This window comes from Cryptomeria japonica, chromosome 10 (genome assembly GCF_030272615.1).
Source record: "Cryptomeria japonica chromosome 10, Sugi_1.0, whole genome shotgun sequence".
In the NCBI taxonomy this organism is placed as follows: Eukaryota; Viridiplantae; Streptophyta; class Pinopsida; order Cupressales; family Cupressaceae; genus Cryptomeria; species Cryptomeria japonica.
In genome coordinates this window covers 188,276,243-188,296,987 of record NC_081414.1, presented here as the reverse complement: position 1 = coordinate 188,296,987, position 20,745 = coordinate 188,276,243, and the positions used below count along the sequence as shown (strand labels likewise).

General features: G+C 35.1%; 1 protein-coding gene across 1 annotated transcript in view; it reads right to left on the bottom strand.

The window, feature by feature from the left end:
- LOC131858842 (glucan endo-1,3-beta-glucosidase 3-like) overlaps positions 1 to 5,988 on the bottom strand; it is a 16,129-nt gene extending 10,141 nt beyond the window's left edge. The window contains exon 1 of the mRNA XM_059212301.1: positions 5,788 to 5,988. Coding sequence (XP_059068284.1) covers positions 5,788 to 5,988 — 201 coding nt within the window. The remainder of the gene's footprint in view (positions 1 to 5,787) is intronic.
- Positions 5,989 to 20,745: the final 14,757 nt, after the last annotated feature.

The following is a 20,745-nucleotide window of genomic DNA, read 5'->3' as shown; positions in this document are numbered from 1 at the left end:
ATGGTGATTTGATTTGTAGAATTCACAGCTTTATCAGAATATCCCAATTGTTTAATTGTGCTCAATGTACAAATGTTTAGACCAGCTCCTCCATCTATCAGGACTCGTTTTATTCGATGTTTGTGTATGAAGGCTTCAACGTGTAGCAGTGCATTATGTGGCTGACTTACGGAGGCGTCATCGGCTTCTGTGAAAGTAAGGGAGTGTGGAATGGAAAGGTATCCCACCATGGCTTGAAACTGGTCCACATTCAGATCAGTAAGAATGACAGTATCTCTCAAGATTTTGTCAAGAATGGCTTTATGAGCGGGGGATATGCGTAATAGCTCAAGGATGGAGATGAGCGCGGGTGTCTTCCCTAACTGTTCTACAAGGTCATACTCAGGTTTGGTTGATGAGGAAGCAGTGTTTTTAGCTGAAGCACCTTGCAAAGTAAATTTACCTCGACGGGTTGTAACGTGACATTCAAAGGTAGGTTCGGAAGAAGATCCAACGCCTTTCAGAACGATCTTGGGTCTCTGGGTAGAATTCTCAGGGGTTTTGTCCTTGATGATAATGGTAGAGACATAATTGTCCATCGAGATGTGATTAATGGTTGAATCATAGTTCTAAGATGCTCTGGTATAGTTGGTTTGGTCATCTGTGGCTTTAGCTTTTCCCTTGTCATGCTTTGGGAATGGTTCCTTAAACATCTCATGTTCTTGATTGGATGAGTGCCCTTCAATCTCAATGTCACCTCTATCAATGAGATATTGTATGATGTTCTTTAGTCGATGACAATTTCCTATCTTATGACCCTTGCTCTTATGAATTTCACAATACTCATCATCATTCCACCAATTTGGTTTAACCTTTGGTTCATATGGAGAAAAATCTAGAACTGTGATTACCTTGTTTGCCACTAGCTTTTTGAACACTGATTCAAGTGGTTCTCCCAATGGAGTGTACTTCCTTTGCGATCTGGAAGTTGTTTGAGTATTCACTTGATTGCTCGTAGAACTTGATCCCGAAAAAATGAATTTGGGTCGCACTGTGTTGGCATCCACAACACCATCATTGACTATGTTCTTGTTTTTGTTCCAAAATCTCGACTTGTCTTTTCCCTTAAAGTCATCTTTGATTTCCTTGAATATCTTAATGACTCCTTGCTCAATTAGGACCTTTTCTATCGCTAAGCCTTTTTCAATAACGTCCTTGAAGGTGGACAAACAAGCTTTCCTTAGATCATAGCCAATGTCTTTGTTAACATTCTGGGTGAACATTTCTACCATTTGTTTTTGTGGAATTTCACAAGAGCATCTGCTGGCTAGATTTCTCCATCTTTGTAAAAATGATGAAAAAGACTCTCCATCCTTTTGCTTGGTGTTGCACAAAGTAGTGACTGATATGTCTGTCTCTATATTGTAGGAGAAATGTTGAATAAATGCCTCTACTAAGTCACCCCATGACTTAATACCAGGTGGGAGTTGGGAGAACCATTCCATAGCTTGATCACCTAAGCTTTGTGGGAATAATCTCATCAAATATGTCTCTTCTACTGCTACCTCAATGCAAGCTGTGAAAAACTGCCTTATGTGTGCCTTAGGATCCCCTTTTCCTCTATACTTATCAAATTTAGGAGTCACAAAGTGTGTAGGAAATGGAGGCATTGGAATGCTTTTGTCAAATGGATAAGGACATATGTCTCTCATTGTGTATGTTGGCTTCGGTGTATTTATGTCCTTCATTTTCTTTTGTAAGTCCCTAATTTGTTGCTCCAAATTGCTCTTAGGTGGAGATTGACTTCTTGGACCATACCCTATGCTTGAGGCACCAATTGGAGGAGGAGCATGTTGCATATATGGATGATATTGATCATACACATGTTCATATGGAGGAGGTCTATAGTGAAGCTGCATATATGGACCACTTGGTATAGATTCATGTTGAGGAACGCCATATCTATTTTGTCCATGTATACCATACTCCACAGGCATGTCGTGTTCTAATGTGTTACCCCCAAATTTGACACGGGGTTTCCTTGTGTTCAAATTTTGAGCATGCCTTTGAATATCCAATTGCTTTGGTGGTTGATCCTTAGCATTGGTATGTGATTGAGCATATCTTTCTGCATAAGACTTCCATAATGGTCTGCGAAGGTGAGTATCATATGCTTGACCATGTGTATGTGGGACCCCTGGTTTTTGAAACAAAGATGATGGTGATTCAGGTACCATATGTGGTCCTCTATTTCCTCCACTATTAGGCCTCCTTTGATCCATGTTGGAGTGAGTTTGTTGCAAAGGTCTATGTTCCATTATTTGAGACATGTCAAAATCATGAGGTATCTTGGCTCCACTTTGTGCCATCATTTGTAAGAAGTATTGTCTATCCCTCCTCATTATTTCCTCAACCAATCGATTGAAATGGGGATTCATAATGGATTCTTCCACATCTGCTGAATGTATGGAAAAGTTGTCCATATTGTCATTATGTGTAGCATTGTTGTTTATAGTGTCCATGTTCTCAACATTTGGAATGTTTCTATAGGCATCCATGTCAGGTAATGTAGTATGATCGGAATTGAAAAAGATATCATTGTCATACTCATAAGAACTCATGTTTGCGGACTCTTGAGCCTCTTTAGTTTCTCTCCTAGATTTTTGAAGGCAGGTTTCAACCATGAACTAGGTATTGACCAAGATGTGTGAGACTAGATGAAAATGGAAAAAGTACGGAAGACCAAGAGTTGGATGGAATGTAAATGAATCTGAGGTTTACTTGCAATATCCAAAATGTAAGACCAAGTATGTATGTAGTAGAGTAGGTGTGACTTCCAAAGAGAGGATAGTTTCTCTTGATGAGGTAAGTTGACCTTGACTCTAAGTAAGACCAAATGAGACCCAAAGGTAAGAAACCTTGATGAGGGACCACTTAGCAAAGTGTTGTTGTATGTAGTGTGTTGACAAAGTATAGTGAGGATAAGCAAGTGACCTTTTGACTCAAGTTTAGACATTTGTGAATGTAAAGTGAGATGTGAAGCAATGATGGACTTTGTGAGACCCAAAGACAGGTTGAATGCTAAATGAAACCCTGGAGAAATGACCTAGGAAGCTCAAGAATTCTGAAATTGGCTGTGTTTGTTTGCTGGACTGTAACAGTTTTTCAATTCTGAACACAGACGCGCCTGTATACTTCATAGACGCGGTTTCCTAACACAGACGTGGCTCTGTTCAACACAGACGCGCTTCTGAGATTTTTTTTGCAGTGTAATGTTGATTCTGTAAACACAGACGCGTTTCTGCCCTTCACAGACGCGGTTATACAACATAGACGCTATTATGTCCTTCACAGACGCGGTTATACAACATAGACGCTATTATGTCAGACACAGATGCGTTTCTGCAAAATTTGTGCAATATTTTCCAATCTGTGAAGTTGTTTTGTTGTGACCAAATCTGACTGTTTGATTGTTTTTCGTGACAAGAGGACACAGTGTTGATGAAGACCCAATGTTTGCAAGTGTCTAGACTCCAAAATGACTCCAATAAAAAGTGTGTTGTTTGATGTAAAAATGTTTTGCATACACTTGAAGACACAAAAGACACAATGTTTTGTTGTTTGGTCTTGAATGTTTGAATGTTTAAAATAAGTCAAGCACAATTCTTATGGCTAGCCAAGACAATAGTTGTTGATCCCACATGGGGTTTTACCCTCGAGGCTATGCTATTCAGAGCGGATACTTAGATGCTTGACCTCACTGGCTCCACCCTCAGCACTCACTTCTCGGGTCAGCCAAGCATCAGTCCCCATGAAAACTCCCCATGGTGAACTTTGTATCTCTACTAAGAACCGTATGTGTGTGGCCCGCTACCAGAGGTCCGACCTCCTGCCCCAACAACTAGAAGGATTTGGGCTTCTAAAACAAAAAGGTGCTAGTAAGGGCATCCACTCGTGTGGCCATACATGCGGCACTTTCAGCTCTGTAAATACAGAAGGCTCCTAGCCGGTAGGGGTTACGCCCTACAAATGATCAAACGGGTTTATGGGGAGACATAGTGTTGGTATGAACTAATCAGCACACGTTATCCATAGTTTTCACCATGAATACGGTTATTTATAGTGGTTTGGAAGAAGATGGCTTTTCTTTTGCTACCACTTGGGTCGTTCTCTTCTCACTAGTAGTCCTAATGACCACACGAGAAGACAGGCCCTCTAAAGATTAAACAAAAAGAGCTTATTGCTCAAGACACAAAAGACAATGATTCAATTTTAGTGCACCAATTGAAGTGTTTGCTAGTCTATGAAAACAAGGCACACAATAAAATCAAAACCCTTGCCAAGGACCTGCAACAAAGATTTATTGGTAGTTTGGATTGTTTCAAATAATCACCCCTTCCTACAAGCACACAAGTTAGGTAAATTTTAAACCCAAAAGACTTTGTGAAAATAGGGGCCTTCAACCAAACGATTTTGCTTTCAAGACAAGCTGCACCAATTTCGTTAGCTAGATCTGAAAATGTTAGCTCAAAATAAAATAGATCTGAAACATTAAATGCAAAACCCAAAATCGAATCAATAAACCCAAAATTTGAAACTGGTGCACACAGACGCGATTACCCTCAACACAAACGCGGCTTACTGACTCAGACGCGGTTCTGTGTGACGTAGACGCGACTCAAGAACGTATATGCGACTTCTGGACACAGACGCGGCTAAAAACACCGCAGACGCGACTGAGGAACGCAAGCAGACGCGACTGAGGAACGCAAGCGCGACTTCCAGAATCTACAAAAAAAAATAAAAAATATTGCCGATAACATAGATGCGATTCCAGATGTCGCAGACACGATTCAGGAACCCAGACGCGGTAAAAAGCCAAATACACGATCCGAAAGTACGCAGATGCGAAAATATCAAAATGCTGTCGAAAATGTCAGATCTACAACTTCAAAACACAAAATCTGCAACAAGGATGTCAAATGCAAAAAGGGACAAGAGTCCCATCGGGCGTGCCAAAATGTATATGGCGAAAATGGATAACAATAATAACGATATTGAAAAGGCTAAATGAATTCAACCACAAAACCCTAGCCTAACAACAACAAAGATCCACCATAACATATGAAGATTACCTAAGACAATGCAAATCAAATGAAATCACAAAGATTATACCATCACATGTCCAATAGGGTTTGGATCTCCATTCTTCCTATCTCCATTGATCTTGCTTGATATATTTGCTCTCAAATTTTATGTGCACAAGAGCTCAACAAATAACGGAATGTGGTTGCAAGTAGGATCGCATATGCCAAGTAGTCAATTGATCAAGTAGTTAGAATGATTGATTAGGATTTGATAATGAAGGAAGCATCTCCTTATATAGCAGACACTATATGAAATGGAGGGATAAGATTGAGAGGTGTAAAAGGAGGTCGGCTATGATTAGAGGGTAGGTAAAAGAAATAATAAAATAATGAAAGGGGTAGGTAGTGTATGAATTAAGAGATGAATGACATGTGTCATGGGTAGAAAAGGCTAATGAATTAATTAAATAAATAAAGATTTATATAATTAATAGAAGAAGTGGGATCAATTAAATAAATAAGATATTTATTTAATTTAGGAAAAGGATAATTTAAATAAATAAATGTATTTATTTAAATGAGAAATAAGGCTAGAAGAGGATAAATGAATTAATTAAATAAATAAAGATTTATTTAATTAATAGAAGAATTAAGCTTAGATAATTAAATAAATAAAATATTTATTTAATTAGACATGACAATTTTGGGTGTCTACACTCACCACTTGACCTGAAACTTTCTCATACCATTTGAGGACCAATTTGAATTCCTTCGCCTCCTTCTTAGTGCCCTCACCCAACAAAAGAGTGTCATCTGCAAATTGTTGATGTGTGCAAGCCTCCACCCCAGTAGTAATTTGAATGCCATCAATATTGCCTAGTCTCTTTGCCTCGGTAATGCCTCTCACTAGAGCTTTTGCCATGATTATGAACAAGAATGGGGACAATTGATTCTCTTGTCTAAGATCCCTTGAAGTTTTGAAGAAACCATTTGTGGTACCATTTACTAACACTAAGAACTGAGGGGTTGAAATGCAAAAGAAAATCTAGTTGATCCATCTCTTGTTGAATCCAAATGCCTCCAAACATTTGCACAAAAAGCACCAATATACTTTATCATAGGATTTTTTAATGTCTAGTTTGAATGACCTATTGTGGTTTTGAATGGAGTGAATTGCCTCTTGTGCCATAATAATGCTACCCAAGACTGATCTATTTGGAACAAAACCAGTTTGTTCATCCACAATAATGTCAGGCACGATCCTTTTCAATCTATTGGCTACAACTTTGGCCAGTAGTTTGTATAACATATTACAAAGAGATATGGATTTGAAGTCTTCCCATTTTTTTGCATTATTTCTTTTTGGTATTAATGCTAGGAAAGTGTTGTTGATTTCTTTCAAGAATCTCCCAGCATGTTGAGCTGATGTTAAGGCTTCAACCACATCATTGCCTATAATGTCCCAACATTTCAGGAAAAAAACAATTAGCAACCCATCTGGACAAAGTGCCTTATCCATTTGAAATTGAGATAGAGCATTTTCCACTTTTGCTTTTGTTATCTTTGCATTGTTATCTTTGCATTGAGCATTTGATTTTGATCATGAGTTATCAACCTAGGGATATTTTGAAGGAGGTCTCTTTGACTGGCTATATTTGCTCCCTTCCAATTATCAAGGATTTCTTTAAAATAACCAACTACACTTTTTGCAATCAATAAAGGATCCTCCACCATTGACCCATCTCCCCTACAAATTTTAGTGATTTTATTTATTTCTCTTCTTTGCTTGACTAAGTTGTGGAAGAATTTGGAATTTTTATCACCATCATCTAGCCAAGTTTCCCTAGATTTTTGCTTCCAAAATATTTCTTCCTTAGCCAGAATATCTTCATAGTCTTGCAAAAGCTTCTTCTCCAAGATAAAAATCTCTTGATCCATCCCTACTCTAAGAACATTCTCATTCAAGGTTGTCGTGTCATTTTCTATCTGAAGCTTTTATGCATAGATGTCTTTGAAATGCTCCATGTTCCATTTTAGAAGCTTCTTTTTTGTAGCTTTTAGATTGGATACTAGAGAGAAAAGTTTTGATCTTGAAAAATTGTTCTTCCTTCCACCATTGTTGCAACATAGAGAAAAAGTCTTTATGCTTCAACCACATAAATTCAAATTTGAATGGGCAGCTCTAAAGTCTCTTGTTGCCCAATACCTCAAGAAGAATGGGGTAATGATCTTATCCTGACCATGGTTGAACAGAAGCTTTGAGGTCAAATGAGAAGGATGATAGATCTCCTTTTATAAAGAACTTGTCCAAATTTTTAGCAATCTGGCTAAATCCCAATCTTCTATTGTTCCATGTAAATTCTCCTTTTCTAGTTTCAATCTCCATTAAGTTGTTCCTACTTACCCAATTATTGAAAATTGTCTGAGATCACCCCATCAAGAGTGAACCACCCCTTTTCTTAGATGAGTGTAAAATAGCGTTGAAATCACCGCCCAAAATATAATGAGAGTTTGGGAATCTTAACATAAACCCTTGTATTTCTAACCAAACCTCTCTTTTCCTTGTGTTGGGCATAGGGCCATACACATTTATGGGGATAAACTACAAATTACTACTATAAGACTTCACAAACCCTCCTTGCCAATTTCTTTTGCTACCAGAGGTTCAAACTTTAGAGCATTCCTTCTCCAGAGGATGGCTAAACCACCAGAAGCACCTTCAACATTGACAGCTTCCACTTGCCAAAGTCCTAGTTTCTTAGTGCAATTAGAAATTTCTTCTTCAATCAATTTTGTCTCTTGAAGTTGTAGAATATCAGTATGGATTGAGAGACAATTGAGCTTGACCAAGCACTACTTGTTAAGGTCACCCAAGCCCCTAACATTCCTCAATAAGAGCTTCATTGCTCTTGGGGAAGGGATTTTCCCTTCCCCTGTGTTATCAAGGTTGGTATCTTTGTTTGTCCCTCTGCCTTCCCATCTCTTGTCTGTAACTCTAAAAAATAATTCCTTCATCTTCTACTAGGGGTCCCTTTTCCACAATCTGGAGTCTTTGGCATATCCTGATGAATTCCCGTCTGGATCAAATCGGTCTACACCAACATCTGTAGTTTCATTTGGGCTTACATCTTCTAATCCTTCCTCATTTATCTCATCCATCTCTATGATCTTTTTCATCAAATCTCGTCTTTCAAATTCTATATCCTCAACATTCAAGTTCAAATTTTCAAAATCCTCCAAATAAGGCATCTTTGTTTCCAAGTCCCTGTTGTTGATATCATCAAAATCGGTTTGCTCTTCCTCACATAATGAGTTTCTTTCCATAAACATCTTATGGTCATCGACTTGACTGGTTTGAACAAATGTCTTTATATTACCATTGATCTCCTTTTGCAATATATCTACTTCCTTCACCAGTTTTCCTAGACACTCTTTTAATCCCAGTTCGTTTTGCCTAGTGATTGGCTCCTGATTAGGGTTGAGGCTATTAATTTTAGCTAGGGAATTGGAAATTAGGACTTGTTGGCTCTCAACACCCATCTAACTGTTTATCTATGTTATTGTCCTTGAACCTATACCTGCTTCTAATTCATAGTGCATGTTTGTAGCCTCTACCCTAGAGTTGGGGAGAGCATATGTTGGTTGCTTATTCCTTTGCCAATCTGCAGGTGATGGTATCTTGTTTTCCATCCTTTCATTTTCTTGAAAGCATACTCAATTGCTTTGTTTGTACCCTTTGAGCAACTAGCGATGAAACTCTTGCTCAATATACATTTTCTCCTTGAGGTCTCAACAATAATTTTTTGAAACCTTTTCCCACTTTCTATCAAAATATCAAGATTATCTAGATATTTGAAGTTTTGTAAAGACGTAAAGTATTCTAGATCCAAATAAGACATAGTATACTCATAAATCAGATAATAAGTATATTTCATTCTTGCGGTTTAAACCAAGCTTGCTAAATAGAAATAACAATAATAGATTTATTAGAAGATAGGGAAATTTTCATAACAACGAAATGTATAAATATCTCATTACAATATCTTTATACCATGTTTAGGCTTTTTATTGCCATAAGTATAATCAAAACATAAAATGAAAGAGAGAGTGTCCGTTGATCTGCAATCTAAGTCACTTCAAATGAGTCCTTCAAATGAAGACGAGAACAAGATTCAGGCGCTTTTTCCGCCCAACCTTGAAGCTTACGCTTCCCCGTAATTCTTGGTCAATCAAGAATACCCAAGCCTGCACGAATTGCTTAGCAAAAGAATTCAAAAGACAAGATGGAATTTGGTGCGTGCCTAAATGATACATGCATTTTCATTTTTTACAATTCTAATAAGAAACAAGCAAGATCAATCAAGGATATGGTAGAGAGTATAAATAAAAGAACTCCATCTATTTCCATTGTTTATTCAATTGGTTTACTCGGCCGAGTATAATGCCATGCATAGGAAAAATAGATAGTTTGGAAAAGCAAACTATTCTCTCTAAGTTTCCATATTCGACACTCGTCCCGGAAGGTAACTTTCCCCATACACAAGCCTGTCTAGCTTGGTTCACATAAATCAAGAATACAATTTCATAAAGAAAACAATCTTTTGTCTAATAAAACTAACATCTTTCCTAATACTTTAGTTCATTAATAAAGCACTTTTTCATTCACACATATATGAAAACAATCTTTCGTAGAATAACTATTTCGCAATTTTGATAAGCAAACATAATTTCATTTCTAAATAAAAAGATAATTCAACTAAGTTTAAAATAAAGAAGGTGTAGCGCAAGTATGAATCTTTTCATATAAATGAGTTAAATTTGAGTACACATTCTTTAAATGATTATCTATTCTTACCCATTAGCACTAAATACCATTCTTTAACAATATAAATGCATTTCATAGCTATTTCATCCCATGTACCATCTAATGTTTTCACTCTATGACTATTCAAAAGAATAATAAAACAAATTCAATGTAAACATGGAATGTCATAAATCAAATCTCATTCTACTAACCATAGCACCATTTCACTATCATTTCTAAATGTAAAATGACCAAAAATAGATGAAGATCCTACCTCCTTATGCTTCGACACTAGCTTGCGGTGAAGTCTCGCGTTCCTCCTCGATATCGGCCTACTTCTTCCTTGATTGATGGTTCAAAATTCTTTATTGATTCTTCCTCTATTCATATCTCTATTCTAAATTTCTCTCTCTTATCTCTCTTGTCACACTTCTATCTTATTCTCTCCTCTATCTTGCTATTTTTCTCTCTAGCTCCAACTTGCTATCTATCTCTATATATTTTATGTACTCTCTCTATCGAGCCCTTGCCTCTATATATACTATTTTTCTCATACGTAATCTACTATATCTATGGCTTAGTTACTGTTATGAGTTTGTCGTCTTGGCTACATTATAGACAAGTCTATTACTTTACTACTACACGTCTACTCCTTCCCAAGGTATTTCCAGTCTATCTATCTCTCTTATTGACACGTTTTGGAGTGGTGGAATGCCAAGTGATGTTTCTTGAAGTGAGTTGACCTTGGATCGTGGAAGGGTTGGTTGGTTTTCTCCACCATCACCGCAGAGACTGTAGTCTTCCTACTACCACCATGGATCATGGAGAAGTCTGCGGTTTCATTTACCATGGCACTTCGTGCCAAACTGTTTCCTCCTCCAACGTTCGCGATCCATATGCATCGGTCGATCTGCAGTTCGGTTGGAATGATCTGCAGTTCGTGGGAAGTTGACTTGTCGACTTCTACCAGTCGACCCACCAACCGCCACCTTTGTTAACCGTCACCTTTGTTATTATAAGCATAAGCATTGATATATATGCTATTTAAAACCTAAATGATAACATATTTTAAATAATTAGCACTTTGCATTTAATCGTTAAATATTAAATAGAATTAAATTCTAATTTAATCTTTTATGATATTTAATAAATTAATAATATATTACTTAAATCGACAAGACCATTTATTCACTTTGAAACGAAAACAACTTATAAAACAATAATTGAATTTATACATACGAACTCCATACAATTGTAATCACATCAACCATAATTAACATAAAATATTTGCATTTTCCTATGCTAGAACGCTAAATTATCATTAATAAGAACGTTAAGTCGATATGTTCATAACTATAAATATCAATGTAACGACTACTAATTACTTAAATCATTTAATCAAAATAATGCATCGACGAAGTCACAATTGCACAAACACTTTTCTATTGTGGTGTGTGAGATTTCTCTAGTCTACTGAAGTCATAAGCTAAGACAACTCTACCTGAGTCCTGTTCTCGCCTTCATTTTTGTTCACATGTTCCTGCATTACTTGCACTCAATAATTCATCAGTAATGACGATCCCCAATAAAGATAATACTAGCCATCTAATTCCATATTGCATGAGTAAAGTATGTACATCATTTCTTATCATTTGCATACAAACTGCATTATCATCAAAATAAACGTTCATATTCATTTAAGTTTCAATTCATAATTAAAAGCCTACATTATTTTTCCTAATAACGCATTATTAAAAATACAGTTCATAATAAGTTCATATCTAGGTCAACCAAAATATTCACTAACCCTGACATCCCAATAAATAATTCTTCTTCAAATCCAATAACTATTCCTAAGGACTCCCCAATCTTCTCTATTATTTCTTCACTCCAATACTTAGTTGGCAGATCGACTAGGGTGATCCAGTGTAGGAAGCATTTTGGGCAGTGTAGAGCAGGATTGAAGTTTGTCTCCCAATCCAATTTATAAAAATAGAAACCCTCAAAAAACATTGGCTCCCCAAACAAAAACTTCATTTTAAGGTTTTGATATATTGACACTTACTCGACCTTCGAAGGTATCCTTAAACCAATCCCTGATCCTCCGCTTTTGAAGATCTTTTCCCATCCATTTGACAAATAATCCACATTTCCTGAGAAGATCCCACAACGGCTTGAGATAGTTTGATGAGATCGAGACCAACTTGCATCTTCTATCTGGGGGAGTATAGGGTTTGTTATTTTGTACGCTTGTGATGGGGATCTAAGGATTTACTCTTCTTCGGTGCTTTTGGACGAATTGATTTTGAGCCTTGCCATTCCATCCATACGACTAGTTTATATGGGTCTAAGGCCTTGTAGGAATAAAATTATCATTCCACCCATGCCCAAGTTCCAGATTTGGGTTCTTCTGCTCCCATTTCAGTTTTGTATTCCTTTCCTCTGCTTGATCAGCTTTTCCCCTACCGCAAATGTGTTTTGGGGATCTCCTCCAAATTGTGGGATAGATGTGCCTCCATTACTTCCATTCACTGCCTAAATCTCGGACATTGAATTGGCATTCTGATTGTCAAGTGGAAATGCATTTGCCCCCATAAGGATGTCAGCTCTACCATCCCTGCCAGCCCATCCAAACTGTTGACCTGGTCTTCACAGGTTTTGACCTGTGAAAGTTCTCCTCTGCTGCTCCTTTTGCGCCATATGGAAAATCCATAACAAACAATTATTAATCAAATACATTTTTTTCTTAAAACTAATTTCTACTGATAAAATGCCTACATACCTATTGAAAGTGTATCAAACAACAGGAGGGTATTCCTGAAATCACTTTAACAGTGTAGAGCCTAAACAAGTTATGCTTACTTGGAGGATAACTTGTTGATTGAGTTCAAACAACAAATTGGCGAGTCTAACCTCATTCAGAAAGGCTTAAATCAGTAGTAAAAGCTACAAGTTTCATATACTCATATTCATCATTGAACAATAACTTTTATCTTTATGTTCTTATTCCTAGAGCAAAATTGTGATGTATCATAGACATGACCACCACCGACAAATAGTTGATTGGTTTTTCTTTACCATATGCAAATGTCATGCAATAATAACTTATCAACTTGAAATTCAAGAAATTTGTGAAAATGACCCAATTCTTGTTCTACTCAAATTTGAAACACCAGATCATGCATGTTCAGATACTGAGTATTTTTTATCAAAATAGATACTCTCATAGAATAAAGAGGCCCCCAAAAGTGTTTTTTTTTTCCGAAAAAAAATCGCAACATCATATTAAAATATATGAGATTACATCTTGTAGAAGCTGAAAAAGCTTTGGAGGAGAAAAAACTACAAAAGATAGAGAAAGCATCAATACACAGCCACAAAGGGACAACCAAGAAAAAATAAAGCAACCACTACAAACAAGTGGACAACAATTATCAAGAAGGAAAACAAGAACAAAGGCTGAGAAAAAGAAAAACAAAAGAAATGCATCCCACCAAGAAGGGACAAACCCCATCAAGAAAAGAAAGGAAACAAATTAACTAAACACAAAAAGTGTCTTTGTTAACAACTAAGAATCCTCCAAGTGTTTCGTAATATCCCATCTATTAGCAACCAAATTTAAACCTTCCTTTGAAAGGATATCTGCTTCAAAATTTTGTTCTCTATAAACATGAGGCCCCAAAAAGTGTTTACACATTATATGATGGCCTTTCGTACATATGCTTACAAAGCGTTTTTTAAGTTTGAAACTTTTAAATATTCTTGTCAATTGGATGTAAATGAGAATTCACAACAAATGACATGCTAAAAAAGAAGAAGAAATAATTAATAGAATTTAAGGCTTCTCAGGTGAGAAAGACATTTTTCTAGTAATGGGAAGACATTTCATGACATGGTTTTCAAGGAGTGGAAAGATGTTTCAAGCATGAGATGGGTTTTCTTTAAAATGTGGAAAGATAATTCCATAATAAAAGTCTATCGATTAAATATTATTTTTTGGGCTTGGGTAATTCAATATTTTTATTGGAATTATGAATTTTAATGTATTTAATATTAGGAGCACACAATAGTCTATCAGGGATCTTGCACAAATGCAAATCTTGTGAGCACGTTAGTCTAAGAGAGGTTTGAACTTTGATGACCTTACCAATAATGTCATGATTTAATCATCACATTATTGCATGAGTGATGATACAAACACTAATTATTTTAATTCATACTTATGAATTATTTTATTCTAAATAATATTTATTTTTGTTTTTAATTGAATAGTTTTTTTTTTATATAGTTATAAAACAAATAATACAATACACATAAACATTTGTAAAATGATTAGTGATTTCAATGTATTTTGTTTCACTTATCAATTTAGTTTATGCTACTTTTTTACTTTTTGTTATTTTTCAAGGCACCTCTAATATTATTTTTATTATTAAATGATTACTAGCATTATGTATTATTTTTATTATTGAGATCAATTTATGTGGAAAATTGGACAAATCATGCATTTAGATAGTGTATTGTGATCAATTTATGTGGAAAATAGGACAAATCGTGCATTAAAATAGTGTATTGCGATCAATTTATGTGGAAAATAAGACAAATCATGCATTAAGATAGTGTATTAATGACAACGGCAATAATGAGATGGGAAAATGTGAAGTAGCACCTTTATGCTCTACAATTTACACCCACTTTGATAAGCATGTGAGCTAGATGAATTGTGTGCATGCTAAAGTAATTAATAGACTAATCAAAATAAGAAAACATATCAAAAAAAAATTGTTAAAATTCTTCAGATTTTAATGGATCCACATTTCCAAAACCTTCATATACATATCATAATTTTTACCTCCAAAACAATATTAGTAGCATAATATCATAATTATCAATGTTTTCATTTCAATAAGTATGAAATTAGTCAAAGTATAAAAAAGACAAATGGATGTGAGATTTGATTTTATAAATGAAGTAAATAGGGATGTAATTAAATTCATCATTATGAAAACATATAAAATGTTTCAATTTTAAAGATAAGAACATCATGTTATATAGGGTTGTCAAGTAGATGTAAGTGGTCTGACCCCCTTAGTCTAGACAAACATGAGCTAAAGAGAGAGAACATGATGCGTGAGTTCTCAAGGAGTTAAAATTGGTATGATTCCTTAAACCTATACAATTATGAAATGTTCAAATAAATGTATTTTATAAAAGGTGGTGGAGTTGGATTTAATGTGGCCTCCTCAATCTACATAGACATGAAATCATTGAAAAATCTAAGAATTAGAAAATGATGCATGACATTCTTAAGAAGCTGGAACTATTGTGGCAATCTCAGTCTATGCATGTGCATAGTCATACAAAATTTGAGATGGTATAAAGGATGTAATATGCCCCACTCAACTTGAGTGCATACATCATGGTGGAATTGGTTTGAGAGGAGAAAATGTAATGGCAACACACAACAATGTGTTAGCCCTAATGTGAATTAAAATAAGTTTGAAAACCTATGTAACGTGAGACAAAAATATTGTTACCCCAACTTGAGGATACATCTTCATAACATGGAAGGTGGACATGTGGTAGATTTCATTATGTAAGTGTAAATCAAGTCATATAAGATGTATGATATGATAGTGACATTATGATATAATAAATTCCATGTCAAAAGTGACATCAACATGAACAAGTAATGGAGAATTTCATCTCATAATATGTGCTCATTTAAAATATACTAGGTGTCATATAACACATGTAGCAAAATATATGTGTATTCCTCAAAAAGAGTAGGAGAGATAATTGTATTAAATGACAATTTCAACATGTTTATCATATTAAGAATACAAAAAAAGTAAATTTCAGGTTATAGAAAAAGATCAATTTCTAGGCTAGAAAGGTCAATTCCCCAAAAATGATTCTAGGTTATTTAGCATTGATTTTGTCAATACCTATGGTGTAAATCTCTTTGAGCTCTATAATTTTAAAAGGCAAATGTCCTTATTGATCAGTAGTTATGGGCTCCAAAATTTGTTCCCCCACATTGGAAATATATGTATACATGTGAGTTGTAAAAAAGTGTTACACTTGTTGACCAACTTATGTCACATGTTATAACACAACATAAAGAATCTTTGAACAAAGATAGTGGAGCATTAAATTTGGTGGGTGCATTATGATGAACTTATAGTAGGTGGAAGGAATATATTATTTGTAGCATATGGATCCATCTTGAGATTTAGACATTAAATTTTTAACTAGGGACTTGAGTACCACATTTCGGGTGGTTTAAGTTCATAATTTCCTAGTTACCATTTGATGGTTTTATGTATTGATTCTCCTGTTTAGTGGGTGATTGATATGGAGTTTTTATTGTGAGTTTTATAGGTACTATTATGCTACCAAAATTATTCTAGATGTCTTGTTGGTGATATTCTAGTAAATGCTTAAAATTTGAAAGTGCATTTTAAACATCAATTACTAAATAATACATTGAGTTGTTTTGGAGTGTTGAGTGTGGATATTTTCTCCTAAAATAATTTTTCCCATATAAATCATTGTGTCAAGGTATATTTGTTGGCAATTGACACTCATCTGGTGATCTTCGATGCTTGATTTATGGTCTAGGGTTGTCATTGATGGCAACTCTTCTTGGAGACTCGATCTGATGATCATGATTCATCTTATCTAGAAGCTAGAGTTAACTGGTAGGCAATTAGCCGATAAAACAGGGTATCTCGGTGATATTTTGGTCCGGAATAATTTCCAATGATTGTGGTAATTTTGGTGGTTGATTTTGTGTTCTTGATGAATGGGAAGATCCTTAGGAAGCGTGTGAATACACTCTTTTGGTTCATGCTATGTTTTGTTCAAGATTGAAGCCAACTTGGAGCTACACATTACACTTCTTGAAGCCGACTTGAAGGGAATTACTTTTGTGCTAAGACCAGATATATAAGATCTAATTAGCGATTGGTTTTGGTGGTAATACTATTGTGGTGATCCATTTTGGTGCGATTGAGTGCAATTTCACTTGCACACTTTTCTTATAGACAATCTGGTAGCTGACTGAGACAGAAATAAAGTATTCAGCAGAGCCAAGATAGTCAGAGATTCAGTGCTTAATAGAAACTCATTCTTGCATTGTCAGATGCTACTTGAGAGTTCATTTCATTGTATTTCCTCATTGTAATCAAATTGTAAGTCAGTGAGACTTCCCTGAAGGTTGTAGCCTTATGGGCAATTATAATTGAGCAGTGATATCTAGGCAGTGAGCCTAAATGTAAGTGCATTCCCCATCTATTTAATATTTATGTACTCTTGGCCATAGTATATGAATATTGTAGGTTTCAGCCCCACCATGGTTTTTCCCTTTCCGGGTTTCCACGTAAAAATTCTGGTGTTTTGGATTTGTGGATTATTTGTTGCATGTTTATGTTCTTTTTTGTTATGCATTGCTAACCGGTGGATAAAGAATAAGTTTGTGGATTTGACTTCCGGTAGATCACTGATTCACCCCCCCTCCTCCCCCCCTCTCAATGATCCCTGATTCTAACAATATTATTTTTTGTTGTGTTTTTTTTTTGTAATTACAAATGATTAATTTATCTATATATCTCATCTCATAGATTAGTGTAAGAAGAGTATTTTACACTTTTAATTTCTCTTCTTTGGAATCAAAGCCCAAGCACATCATTTTTATATTTGTTAGGGACAAGGTTTTTTCACTAATCTTGTATTCAATGGGAGCTTATGTAGAAGGATATCTTGTTGTATGAAAAAGGGAAAGAATATCAAGGATAGAAACTGAGAAGTTTTAAAGAACAAACTTTCATTTGGAAGCTCAAGATGTAAGATATGCTTGCGGATAGTCATATTTGGGCTATAATTCATGTATCCAAACCTAATTCTATGTCACAAGAATATTGGGGAAAAAATGAAAGAAAAGTGAAGGGTCTCATTAGACTTCATTTAGAAGACTATATTTTATAATATACATAAATAATCTAATGTTGTGGATCTCTAGAAGAAGTTGGGTGAGATTTAAACAACATTGAATATGATGCAAAATAAAAGAGGCAAATATAATAATTCACAATAACACATAAATTTGAAGTGGCTCACTCAATGTGAGCTACATCCACAAAGAAATAGTCGACTAGTTTCTTTTTATTAAATAGTGAAGAGAAACTTACAATCTAATAATTTTTCACATTCCACAACCACTTATTTATCAAGCCTTTTTGGTAGTTGGTAAGGGTTGGTCTACATATCAACATTTAGTAGTTGACTTGTTTATTAAATAATGAGCAATTTTTTCTTTGGGGATGTTTCCCTTGAGACGCCAGCTAGGGGAGTTGCCCCTAGACCCCTATCATGGGCTTCAGCCTCAGGCCCTCGCGAGGGGGATGAACCCCCCAGGCCTTGCAGGAGGGGATCTACCCTTTTGCACTTCCCTATTAATTAATTTGGGGAGAAAATACGATTCACAATGTGACCAAAACTTAAGCCTGACAACAGGATTAGTCACCACATATCAACACTAGGAATCTAATTGCTAAAAAAAATGCATGGTAGATTTCATCCTAATTGGTGGGGAACCTTCATTATTACTTCTTGATTCAGTACAATTCCTTTCGGTTTATCTACTACAAAGAGAAATCTGATGTAAGATGGGTTAATATTATTCATTTTTGTTGCTATTATTATTAATCATATATTTAGTGATATAGGTAGTAGTTACTAAATTTTTTAGACTCTTGACTTATTCTTATCAAACTCATTGTCACACCATTCACCATAGGTGACCTCATTTATTTGGCATATTCCATGTGCCTTAACGCTCATATATTAAATGATTATTTTACATGTTATTAACATTGCTTACATTTTACATGACATGTTGTTAGTATACTTACATGATTCATTTTTTTCACATATATTTGTTACATGCTTATTATACTCTATACAATATTTTTTATTATACTAAAAGGGTTAAAATAGGACTCTAGACTTACAAAAGCGAAGAGGCATAGATAAAATGGGACTATACCAAGGAATCCTGACAAATAACAAGATACACAACATTCAAACAACAAAGAAACAATTAAGTAGAATAAATATAAAGAGGCATTAAATCTTGTCCCACTCCTTATAAATCAAGTGAAGCTTGGCTTCCAAAGAGTCTAAATATTCATTGGTGTTCTCTACCAATGAATTACCTTTCTTGGATTGGCCTTTGTTCCTTTATTTTTGCATAATCTTCATACTAGTAACTATGAATTTAAGGCCAAATTTATTTAATTTTGTCACAATGTTGATAGACTTCTCCAAGTAGTGTTATTTCCATAGAGAGAAACATGGCTTGTAAACCATTCATTTTCTTCTCAATAATGTAGAAAATGGTGCAAGGGACACCATACTAACTATTCACCACTATCACCTTTGCTTTATTTTCAACCTAAGGAGGTTATTTACACATTGCTATCTTTTTTCCCCTTACCTCTTATTCTTTGTATCCTTTGTATGAAACTAATTAAAGGGGGCGTTCAGTAGCATTGCCATTGCTAATGATTTTGATTGCAATAATATATTTATGATATTATGCTTATTTTTTGGTATCATAAAATGTTTTATTACAGTTTTTAAAAAGTACATTTCTAGATAATTGAAATCCTTATCATATTAAATCCTGACAAATAACAAGATATACAACATTCAAACAACAAAGGAACAATTAAGTATAATAAAGATAAAAAGGCATTGAATCATGTCTCACTCATTATAAATCAAGTGAAGCTTGGCTTCCAAAGAGTCTAAATATTCATTGGCGTTCTCTACCAATGACTTACCTTTCTTGGATTGGCGTTTCTTTCTTTCTTTTTACCTAATCTTCATGTTGGAATCACCACTGTCGTTACGCCAAAAGCTTGAGCTATCAACGAAGTACACAATGACAAGAGACAAGGATCCACGGGAGGTGGTTAAGCACATGTAGACTAGAGGGTAGTCCTCCTACAATCCCCCCCTCAGTGCGCCCCGTGGGATTTGAACTTGTAACCCAGCACTCTGATACCACTTGTTGGAATCACCATTGCCATTACACCAAAATCTTGAGCTATCAATGAATGCCACAGCAGCCAGAGACAAGGATCCATGGGATGTGGTTAAGCACATGTCCTGAATCCTGAGGTTAGCATTAAATGTCTTTTACAGGCTAGGGGGTAGTCCTCCAACACTTCATACTAGTAACTATGCATTTAAGGCTAGATTTGTTTAGTTTTATCACAATATTGATAGACTTCTCAAAGTAGTTTTATTTTCATAGAGAGAATCATGGCTTGTAAGCCATTCATTTTCTTCTGAATAATGTAGAAAATGACGCAAGGGACACCATACTAACTAGTCAGGTCACTTTCACCTTTGCTCTCTTTTCAACCTAAGGAGGTGATTTACACAATGCTATATTTTTTCGCCTTACCTTTTATTCTTTGCATCCTTTGTATGCAACTAATTAGAGAGGGTGTTTAGTAGCATTGTCATTGTTAATGATTTTGATTGTAATGATATATTTTTGATATTATGCCTATTTTTTGGTATCATATAATATTTTATTACCATTTTAAAAAGTATGTTTCTACATAATTGAAACCCTTATCATATTATATATGGTCAAATTATTCTCTACGTGGTCAAATTCCTTTGGCACCTTATCTATTTGGTTGGATTTCTTTTACATTTGTTGTCTTAGATCAAGCCTTGCCACTTTCTATATTAGGCAAAATCTCTTACCCTTCTTTTTTATTTCTATTTTTTTTAGCATAGTATTTTGTTAGCGAATTGTAGTTAATACATATTTAAATATGTAATAAATGTTAC